The 11,858-nt window shown below is 38.8% G+C and overlaps 1 protein-coding gene across 1 annotated transcript in view; it reads right to left on the reverse strand.

Annotated features, from left to right (window-relative positions):
• Positions 1–4,022: 4,022 nt before the first annotated feature.
• ZDHHC24 (zinc finger DHHC-type containing 24) overlaps positions 4,023–11,858 on the reverse strand; it is a 31,176-nt gene continuing 23,340 nt past the window's right edge. Inside the window, exons 4-5 of the mRNA XM_053719965.1 lie at positions 9,563–9,918; positions 4,023–8,321 (exon numbers count right to left, since the gene is read on the reverse strand). Of these exons, the coding sequence (XP_053575940.1) occupies positions 9,602–9,918 (317 nt within the window). The 3' untranslated portion in view covers positions 4,023–8,321; positions 9,563–9,601. The remainder of the gene's footprint in view (positions 8,322–9,562; positions 9,919–11,858) is intronic.

Below are 11,858 nucleotides of genomic sequence, written 5' to 3' on the forward strand. Positions count from 1 at the left end.
TTTCAGATGCCGTAGTACATTTAACTAAGCTTACGGCTAAGAATTCCGGATTCGCCATTCAGGCGCGCAGAGCTCTGTGGCTAAAATCCTGGTCAGCTGACGTTACTTCTAAGTCTAAATTACTTAATATACCTTTCAAAGGGCAGACCTTATTCGGGCCCGGATTGAAAGAAATTATCGCTGACATTACAGGAGGTAAAGGCCATGCCCTGCCTCAAGACAGAGCCAAACCTAAGGCTAGACAATCTAATTTTCGTTCCTTTCGGAATTTCAAAGCAGGAGCAGCATCAACTTCCTCTGCTCCAAAACAAGAAGGATCTGTTGCTCGCTACAGACAAGGCTGGAGACCTAACCAGTCCTGGAACAAGGGCAAGCAGGCCAGGAAACCTGCTGCTGCCCCTAAAACAGCATGAATTGAGGGCCCCCGATCCGGGAACGGATCTAGTGGGGGGCAGACTTTCTCTCTTCGCCCAGGCTTGGGCAAGAGATGTCCAGGATCCCTGGGCGCTAGAGATAATATCTCAGGGATACCTTCTGGACTTCAAATACTCTCCCCCAAGAGAGAGATTTCATCTGTCAAGGTTGTCAACAAACCAAATAAAGAAAGAGGCGTTTCTACGCTGCGTACAAGAGCTTTTATTAATGGGAGTAATCCATCCAGTTCCACGGTCGGAACAGGGACAAGGGTTTTACTCAAATCTGTTTGTGGTTCCCAAAAAAGAGGGAACTTTCAGGCCAATCCTGGATTTAAAGATCCTAAACAAATTCCTAAGAGTTCCATCGTTCAAAATGGAGACTATTCGGACAATTTTACCCATGATCCAAAAGGGTCAGTACATGACCACAGTGGATTTAAAAGATGCTTACCTTCACATACCGATCCACAAAGATCATTACCGGTATCTAAGGTTTGCCTTTCTAGACAGGCATTACCAGTTTGTAGCCCTTCCATTCGGATTGGCTACGGCTCCAAGAATCTTCACAAAGGTTCTGGGTGCTCTTCTGGCGGTACTAAGACCGCGAGGAATTTCGGTAGCTCCGTACCTAGACGACATTCTGATACAAGCTTCAAGCTTTCAAACTGCCAAGTCTCATACAGAGTTAGTACTGGCATTTCTAAGGTCGCATGGATGGAAGGTGAACGAAAAGAAGAGTTCTCTCTTTCCACTCACAAGAGTTCCCTTCCTGGGGACTCTTATAGATTCTGTAGAAATGAAAATTTACCTGACAGAAGACAGGTTAACAAAACTTCAAAGTGCATGCCGTGTCCTTCATTCCATTCAACACCCGTCAGTGGCTCAATGCATGGAGGTAATCGGCTTAATGGTAGCGGCAATGGACATAGTACCTTTTGCACGCCTGCATCTCAGACCGCTGCAATTGTGCATGCTAAGTCAGTGGAATGGGGATTACTCAGACTTGTCCCCTTCTCTGAATCTGGATCAAGAGACCAGAAATTCTCTTCTATGGTGGCTTTCTCGGCCACATCTGTCCAGGGGGATGCCATTCAGCAGGCCAGACTGGACAATTGTAACAACAGACGCCAGCCTACTAGGTTGGGGCGCCGTCTGGAATTCTCTGAAGGCTCAGGGACAATGGAATCAGGAGGAGAGTCTCCTACCAATAAACATTCTGGAATTGAGAGCAGTTCTCAATGCCCTTCTGGCTTGGCCCCAGTTAACAACTCGGGGGTTCATCAGGTTTCAGTCGGACAGCATCACGACTGTAGCCTACATCAACCATCAGGGAGGGACAAGAAGCTCCCTAGCAATGATGGAAGTATCAAAGATAATTCGCTGGGCAGAGTCTCATTCTTGCCACCTGTCAGCAATCCACATCCCGGGAGTGGAGAACTGGGAGGCGGATTTTTTAAGTCGTCAGACTTTTCATCCGGGGGAGTGGGAACTTCATCCGGAGGTCTTTGCCCAAATACCTCGTCATTGGGGCAAACCAGAGATAGATCTCATGGCGTCTCGACAGAACGCCAAGCTTCCTCGTTACGGGTCCAGATCCAGGAATCCGGGAGCGGTCCTGATAGATGCCTTGACAGCACCTTGGACCTTCAGGATGGCTTATGTGTTTCCACCCTTCCCGATGCTTCCTCGATTGATTGCCAGAATCAAACAGGAGAGAGCATCAGTGATTCTAATAGCGCCTGCATGGCCACGCAGGACTTGGTATGCAGATCTGGTGGACATGTCATCCTGTCCACCTTGGTCTCTACCTCTGAAACAGGACCTTCTGATACAGGGTCCTTTCAAACATCAAAATCTAACTTCTCTGAAGCTGACTGCTTGGAAATTGAACGCTTGATTTTATCAAAACGTGGTTTTTCTGAGTCAGTTATTGATACCTTAATACAGGCTAGGAAGCCTGTTACCAGAAAGATTTACCATAAAATATGGCGTAAATACCTATATTGGTGCGAATCCAAAGGTTACTCTTGGAGTAAGGTTAGGATTCCTAGGATATTGTCTTTTCTACAAGAAGGTTTAGAAAAGGGTTTATCCGCTAGTTCCTTAAAGGGACAGATCTCAGCTCTGTCCATTCTGTTGCACAAACGTCTGTCAGAAGTTCCAGACGTTCAGGCTTTTTGTCAGGCTTTGGCCAGGATTAAGCCTGTGTTTAAAACTGTTGCTCCGCCATGGAGTTTAAACCTTGTTCTTAACGTTTTACAGGGCGTTCCGTTTGAACCCCTTCATTCCATTGATATAAAGTTGTTATCTTGGAAAGTTATATTTTTAATGGCTATTTCCTCGGCTCGAAGAGTCTCTGAGTTATCAGCCTTACATTGTGATTCTCCTTATTTGATTTTTCACTCGGATAAGGTAGTTCTGCGTACTAAACCTGGGTTCTTACCTAAGGTAGTCACTAACAGGAATATCAATCAAGAGATTGTTGTTCCATCCTTGTGTCCAAATCCTTCTTCAAGGAAGGAACGACTTCTGCACAATCTGGATGTAGTTCGTTCCCTAAAATTTTATTTACAGGCAACTAAAGATTTTCGACAAACGTCTTCCCTGTTTGTCGTTTACTCTGGTCAGAGGAGAGATCAAAAAGCTTCTGCTACCTCTCTCTCTTTTTGGCTTCGTAGCATAATACGTTTAGCTTATGAGACTGCTGGACAGCAGCCTCCTGAAAGAATTACAGCTCATTCCACTAGAGCTGTGGCTTCCACTTGGGCCTTTAAGAATGAGGCCTCTGTTGAACAGATTTGCAAGGCTGCAACTTGGTCTTCACTTCATACTTTTTCCAAATTTTACAAATTTGACACTTTTGCTTCTTCGGAGGCTATTTTTGGGAGAAAGGTTCTTCAGGCAGTGGTTCCTTCTGTATAAAGAGCCTGCCTGTCCCTCCCGTCATCCGTGTACTTTTGCTTTGGTATTGGTATCCCAGAAGTAATGATGACCCGTGGACTGATCACACTTAACAGGAGAAAACATAATTTATGCTTACCTGATAAATTCCTTTCTCCTGTAGTGTGATCAGTCCACGGCCCGCCCTGTTTTTTACGGCAGGTAAATATTTTTTAAATTATACTCCAGTCACCACTACACCCTTTGGCTTCTCCTTTCTCGTTGGTCCTTGGTCGAATGACTGGAGGTGACGTAGAGGGGAGGAGCTATATGGCAGCTCTGCTGGGTGAATCCTCTTGCACTTCCTGTTGGGGAGGAGCAATATCCCAGAAGTAATGATGACCCGTGGACTGATCACACTACAGGAGAAAGGAATTTATCAGGTAAGCATAAATTATGTTTTTTACATTGTATTGTTTCAGTGACAGCTTTGTGTCTCTGTCTTAAACTTAGATGAGCTGTTGGAGTTGGGGTTCTTTTTTTTCCATGTACAGTGATCTTCTGCTTCTCATCGTCTCTGGTCACTTCTGTTTGTGCCAGATGTCCTCGCAAACAAATGCAGAAGTGAGAACTGTGTTACATTGTAATGTTATCTTTTAGGTTGTGTTTTTCCTGTTATGATAGACTTTGTCTTTGCCAACATTGGGAAGTCAGAAAACAATTGAATGCCAATCACATAATGACTAGATTTTATTAAAGGCAGAACGATATTATAAAGACAAAGCAAATATTAATCCAGATTTAAAAATATAATAAAAAATGAGGGCAATCATAAATATTTTTGTTTAGCTTGCACTTATACTATCTATCAAATCTTACATGACATTAGTTCCCACTATTTAAAATAAATGCCAGAATAATTACACAGACTGTAGAAATTAAACAAATACATTTATTTTCATGCCTTTCTAAAACTTGTATCAAGAATTATACATATGCATTAAAGGGACATTTAACCCTTTGAGATTTAATATAACATTATTAATAGTATTTATTTTTTTGCAATATACATTCATTGTCCCCTTTACTGTAATTTAATTGTGAAAATTGTGGGCTTTCCAATTCCTGCTAGAAGCAGATGCGAACACTTTAGTGACCCATAACAGTTACTAAGGAAACCTGTGTTACAACATGGTAAAACTTTATAGACACTAACATTTTATACATATTTTTTCAATATTTAAACCACTAATATAATTGTAAAACATACATTACATATTATTCCCAGGCTAAACATTTCTCATGATACATCATTCTATCTGGTATTTGTTTACTATTTAGTGTTTCGTTTTATATATATTTACACCAAATAATTATTATTTTTTTAAAACATTTTTTGTAACTGTGGCAAATAAAACTATAACAGACATTTTATGTAAATAATCTATATGCAACATTTTAATCAGTGCAGCAAAAAAAATGTAAAAATGTGTGTATCATTTTATTTGTTATACACTGCGTTAGAATTTCTGAATCATAACATTAAAGAAAATGCTAACATCATATCTATTTGACAAATAATACTGGGCTAAGTGGTTTATATAATTCATTTTAGTTTTTTTCCCATACAAGTTTATGTTGTTGCAAAATCATATTCAAATAAAACAGAACATACAATGAATAAATAATAAAGAAAATGCATTTGTGCCATCTTGAAATAAATGCCAAAAAAAGCAGCAACACAACAGCAAATGTATTAAACTTATGAATGATTTTATTCTTTAGTCATTTTCATTTAATAGCTGTACAAGTGGCACTTAAAGAGATATGAAACCCAATTTTTGTTTTTTCTTTCATGATTCAGACAGAGCAAGCAATTTTAAGCAACTTTCTAATTTACTCCTATTATCAATTTTTCTTCATTCTCTTGGTGTCTTTATTTGAAAAAGCAGGAATGTAAGCTTAAGAGCCGGCCCATTTTTGGTTCAGCACCTAAATGTTGCCACCAATCAGCAAGCGCTACCCAGTGTGCTGAACAAACAAAAAATAGGCTGGCTCCTAAGCTTACATTCCTGCATTTTAAAATAAAGATAAGAAAATTGCTGCTCTATCTGAATCATGAAAGAAAATATTTGGGTTTAATATCCATTCAAAAAGAGGTTATAACCCAATATATATACCCATGCCTGAAGAAGCAGTTACATAATGTTTTAGACACACTTTTTTAGGATACATTGATTTTGCTTTTTTGATTCTTGTTACACTTAAAGGGACATGCCACCCACATTTTTTCTTTTATGATTTAGAAAGAGAATGCAATTTTAAACATCTTTCTAATTTACTTATAGTATCTAATTTGTTTTATTCTCCTGATATTCTTTGATGAAAAGCATATCTAGATATGCTCACTAGCTGCTGATTGGTTGCTGCACATAGAAGCCTTGTGTGATTGGCTCACCATGTGCATTGCTTTTTCTTCAACTAAGGATATTTAAAAAATGAAGCAAAATAAATAATGGAAGTAAATTGTAATGCTGTTTAAATTTCTGTTCTCTATCTGAATCATGAAAGAAAGATTTTGGGTTTAGTGGCCCTTTAAGTAGGAAGTCTGTTTGGTGAGTCCTGTTGAATAGGGTCAAATTTCCATTACCCCTTAATAGTGCTAGTATTGCTCTTGTTCGCACGTCACTGTGAAATATTGGGTGTAGTTTTGCTGGTCTAACTGCGGGAAGGGCTGTATATATTTGCTATCTCACTATCCCGAAGAATAAGAGACGTGTGGACCATTAGACATCTAGCAGAGAACTAACCTTTAGCCAGATTTGGTGCCCTACATTTTCAAGTTAGATTTGGAATACAGTAAACGTTATACACTATGTGGCGCCCTCTTTTGTCTTTTCCAGACAAACCATAACAATTATAACCCAATACAGTTTACTGCTAACAAAAAAAGTATATATATATAAATATGTATCTATAGATATATCAAACGTTATTGCTACATTTATAGTACATAAAAGCTCTCAGTGCAAATGAATATGACTTTCAGTATCTTAGTGCATAGATTAGTTGTGTTTCTGAAGAATACAGAAATGAGAAAGAGTTTGTTTTTTCAGAAAAAGATTCTCATAAGATAAGAGTTTTGTCAGTGTTGCTTCGTATACTCACTGTGGTGGTAAAAATAAAATATTTACACCATGTATGTTAATCTTTGAAGGCCGTTATGGCGTTCTATTCTGTCCAAACCACGCCGGGCTTTGGCACAGTTAGGACGGAATAGAATGTCCTAGCTGTTTGGCTATCCTGAATCCAACTGCGCTTCCTGGATGCGATCGTGGTCTGGAAGGCGTGCCTAGCATCATAGGGACTCCCCCCTGACCCGATCCGAACATTGAAATCTCTAAATCGAGTGCACGATTGCGGGATTTCAATTTGTTTACATCAGAACATTGTTCTGATGTAGACAAATTAACCCGATCGTCAAACGGTTAAAAGCAAAGTGGCATCATTTTGAAAGTCACGTCACTATTTACAAGAATCTTATCCATACTTGGGGGTAAAAAGGTGCTTTGGGATCAGCTTGAGTCCGGAGCTGCACCAGTTACTCATGATGGTAAATTTCAGAAACATAACACCGGAATGCTTTATATACTAATGTAATCACCTAATTGTGGGGTTTGTTTACTCTACAGAACCATTTAAACAGCTGAAAAGATACAAATATTGACACTTATGCTAACAGGTAAAGGGAACAGAGGACCTATTGGATCTTCTACCAAAATAAAATGATATGTAGCCAAAAAGGAGCAACAGAGCAAACTAATACCCAAAAGGGTCTTTAAAACTAAAGAGATTGTACTTTCCCTAAAGAACGTTTTGAAGTGAAACACATTGTCAGGAAGATGTCAGAGCTATCAACATATAAAGCATGAAAAGTGACCTGTGCATAAGTGAATAAAACACGGATCTGAATCAATAGGAATTTCTATTTAAACAGAACTCACTCCCTGGTCATCACATCAATCTATGTAACCAAGATGGTCTAATGGCGTCCAGAGGAAGAAATGTGTGTTCAATGTTTCAGATTCCATAATTGCTCTTCTGGAATAAACTTATTATGTAACTAAAGTACAAAACAACCAAGCTCCAGTGGCCAGTGTAATTTAACAGACAGTATGTGTTTCTCATCCAATGCTGATAATATGGCTTCCCGGCTGAACAATAAATATATATCAATTTAAATTAGTCACGTGCAACATTTATACCGCCATGTCAGCTTATCCAAGGAAAAACCAACAACCTAATTAATCATTTGTCAATAAGAAGAAAAATAAATCCCCATGAATCACCAAAAAAGTGACACACTGATTCTCGCTGGATCAGCTAAGTACAATAAGCAGCACGTGGCTAATCAACCTCCTGCGCCATACAGACACGTTCATTTTGTCAAAACTGATCCATAATTTGCAGCAGAAATGTTCTCGTTTGCACTTGACACTTTTTTTATTAATTTATTTTTCTTTGTTTTCTTATAAATGTAGAAAAGCCCAAAAAGGGGTCATGTGATGCACCTGCAGCAGGTTATGATGTCAGTAATGACATCAGTGTCAAAGGTTTCCCACAAAGACACATGCACAGTGACAGAATACACACAGTGTGTGCGCAAGGCTTCCTGCATCTCGCCAGTCTGCAGGGGGTTAATACACGGCTATATGCAAACATAAGAAATTACATTACATCAGGGGTCGACAAATCTATTTAAAATTTAGGAGCCAGACAGTGGTATTTGTAAATATATCTATGGAGAATAACCCATAAAGCTAGGAGCCAGTGGCTACCTGAGCCCTGCATTACATCAATTCTTTATCATTTCATTTAAAAATGATTTTGCTATGTCAATAAAAAAAATGACGTATAGATTTATAAATACATTATATGTTCCTTAAATATTCACAGTCTCATCATCGGCAGACTCGATCATTATACATCTGCATGAGTTCCTGTTTGCATCTCTGCTACGACTACCTAAAAAACAAAGAAAATCAGAGGCAGTGCAGAACGAAGTGATTGATATTTGTAATATTAAATATCTATGGTGGCTCAGTCACAGTTTGTCATCAAATAGCCTGTTCCTTGTTCGCTCCCTATGGCACTAAGCAGTATCGCTGGTCACTCAGCTTGTGAGGGCCGTGGGCAGCTTATTGTAGGTTGGCACCCTTATACAAGGAGGTAAGTGTCATGCTGTATTCCTAGGCCAACAAGAACATCTTTATGGTGACTGCTAAATTGGGCACTTACATTCAGAATATGATTAATCACAACTGCTTCTCAGGGTTGGGGTTATAACAGGGACAGATTTTGGCCTAGGACAAATAGGGCCGCATGGTGTAGCTGGACAGTAGTTTTATGACACGGTGCCTTCCTGGCCTGAATGTTTTACTTATTAATTTATTACAAATGAATAATCCCTGGTATTCACTTGTAAGAAAAATAGGAGGAAATAGAAGGGACAGTCTAGACATAATTTACTTATTGTTACACATCAGAGAAGCATCCTGCAGCTGATCCCACAGCTATAAGTTTGTAAGAAGTAAATGAAATATTTAAATATTCATAGTTTGTTAAAAGCTGAAAATGTCCGCCAAGCTCCGCCCACCTATTCCATGTATATTTTGGTATGTGAAGTTTCTCCAATCACAATCGACTTGTGAATAAGTTTTGTGCTTGTGCAATATGAAATAGCTAACTGAAAAATATTAAACGTGCACTGCTAAACTATCATACAAGAAAACAGCTAACTGGACAAAAAGAAAGCTGTGGGCGGTGCTTGGCGGCCATTTTCAGCTGCTAACAAGCAATGATTATGGAACCTGTTGCAAGATGCTTGTCTAGTATGTAACAGTAAGTACTAAAGAACAAGTATAGGGTCTAGACTGTCCCTTTAAGTTGTAGGAGAGAGGAATGTAATACACAGCAGGTTTCTCCAATGCCTAGGGCAGCACAAACACAAGATACCCCTAAATACTGGGTGCTACGTTAAAGGATAAAATGCTGTAGCAGCTCACCTTCCCCATTTATCTGTTATTATATACACTGTGTTACAACATATATGGCTCTTCTGATTGCAGATATTAAACACAATAGAAACAATGATACAATTTTATTATTAGTGAATACTTTACCTTGAGTATCAGTAAAAAAACAACTATTTTAAGTTAGAACATTTGGATGTGAAATGTAGCACATTAAAGACACAATGCACTAACCTTAACCGAGTATTGCTTGGAACCTCCACATAAGAACATCTAAAGGTCAGAGGACTTGGATGCCGTTGTCACAGATGTGCTGTTTCTTGTCTCAAAGCTGATGCCATCTCCTGTTAATCTGGATTCTATCCAAGGAGAGACCCAGACTAAGTACCATCTCTCCCCAAGAAAGTCTTTAAAGTTCTTTCGCCAACCAATATCATAGGTTCTGGTGTGACCTGCAAACCACTCCTTGGTGGTGGCTCCACGAGATAAAAGTGCCAAGTGCAAGACGAGAAAAACAAAGCAGAAGAGGAAGCCAACCACGCAAGTGTCAGCCACAAATGCAAATACAAAGGCAGAGGGAGTCACGTGGCCTGGATAGAAGAGAAACATATCCTGTAAAATCTCCAACCTTTTAGCTCAGAAGTTGAAATACTATTATACATTTTCAGGTTTATTTGTGAATATGAAATTGCTGGTTTTGTGCTTTAAAACCACAACCTATTACAATGGGTTGGGTTTGGAGGTAAAATAATATTGTATTATGTTATCACTTTATGTACAAACGCATTATAAACAGAAGCATTATACAATATACCTGTATTAGTAAAAAGGCTTCTAGTAAAAGTTATGACTATTTCAGTAGCGGTGGTGTGCATCATATCAGTAATGACAATTTGCTGCTAGTAGTATTATGTGAGGGTACATTAAAAACAAGAAGTAAAACTGCTGGAGTCATGAAGACCTGGTTCCTAGATATGTCAAGCCCAGGTCTAAGAGGCCTACAAATTACCCAAGATAAGTCAAGCCCAGGTCTAAGAGGCCTACAAATTACCCAAGATAAGTCAAGCCCAGGTCTAAGAGGCCTACAAATTACCCAAGATAAGTCAAGCCCAGGTCTAAGAGGCCTACAAATTACCCAAGATAAGTCAAGCCCAGGTCTAAAAGGCCTACAAATTACCCAAGATAAGTCAAGCCCAGGTCTAAGAGGCCTACAAATTACCAAAGATAAGTCAAGCCCAGGTCTAAAAGGCCTACAAATTACCCAATATAAGTCAAGCCCAGGTCTAAAAGGCCTACAAATTACCAAAGATAAGTCAAGCCCAGGTCTAAAAGGCCTACAAATTACCCAAGATAAGTCAAGCCCAGGTCTAAAAGGCCTACAAATTACCCAAGATAAGTCAAGCCCAGGTCTAAAAAGCCTACAAAGTACACAAGATAAGTCAAGCCCAGGTCTAAAAGGCCTACAAATTACCCAAGATAAGTCAAGAGAAAAAAAGGAAAAAAAGAGGTGGTGTGAGTGCTACCTACTTGGTGTTAAGATAAAATCCCTATATGGTCTTAATAATCTCAAATTAAGACAAGAAAGTAAAAAGCAAGAGGTGGGAGAAGCGCTCTAAGAGGAGCTAACCAAATGAGATAAGTGATGGAAAAGTTAAAATTAGTACATTTATTTTATAACAGCAATCTGCAAACAATATTAAAAAAAATATATAAACATAAAAAATCAGTGTAACGATGCCAGCATCTAATAATAAGAAAGAATAAATAGACAATAAAAAATATAAATATAAAAATCTGTTTGAATTAATACAGAGGAAAACAGTTATTATACGCTAATTGTTAGAAAAGAGACAAATCAGTATATGATAATTATCATAGATTACTAGCTAGACCAGTGAGAGAACAAACAAATCAATTAAAAATGGTATAGAATTGTTGCGTGTTTATAACAAGATGCAGCAAGGAGAGGCAATACTTATGTTATTTGTGTCCGATGGTAAGTATGATTCACTGTGCACAGACTAACTGTAGATAACCTTGGAGCCAGGGGGTGAACACAGGAACAAACCCGGTATGCTGTGAATACGGGAACAAACCCGGTTTGCTGTCCGTAAGAGGGAGCCGTGAGATAGAGCCGTTGGTTTTTGACGTCACGTCACCTGACCAATCTGGAAGGTCCAATAGTAACCTGGAAATGAACTTTGTATTCGTCTGTAAGGCTGTATTGAAGAAACTTTGTATCGATGACAAACTGTCTATGACAGCAAATCCTCTTGTTATTCTGTGATGATAGATGAAACAGCTGATCAAAGTCAGTAATGTCCGTGATGTACTATAGGAGCTTTAGGAATTACTCATATAGTTTGTTTAGGTAGTATATCAACAAACAATGAACCTAATCGGTATAGCTATTTTTTTTAATAAAGCACTCAGGAATTATTCATATGTCTACCTCAATGTTGCTTATAGAGATAGAGATGAACCTTATCAAGATATTTCTTGATAAAGGCAGTTTTCCCTGCCGAAACGC

The sequence above is a fragment of the Bombina bombina genome, chromosome 7 (assembly GCF_027579735.1).
Source record: "Bombina bombina isolate aBomBom1 chromosome 7, aBomBom1.pri, whole genome shotgun sequence".
Taxonomy (NCBI): Eukaryota; Metazoa; Chordata; class Amphibia; order Anura; family Bombinatoridae; genus Bombina; species Bombina bombina.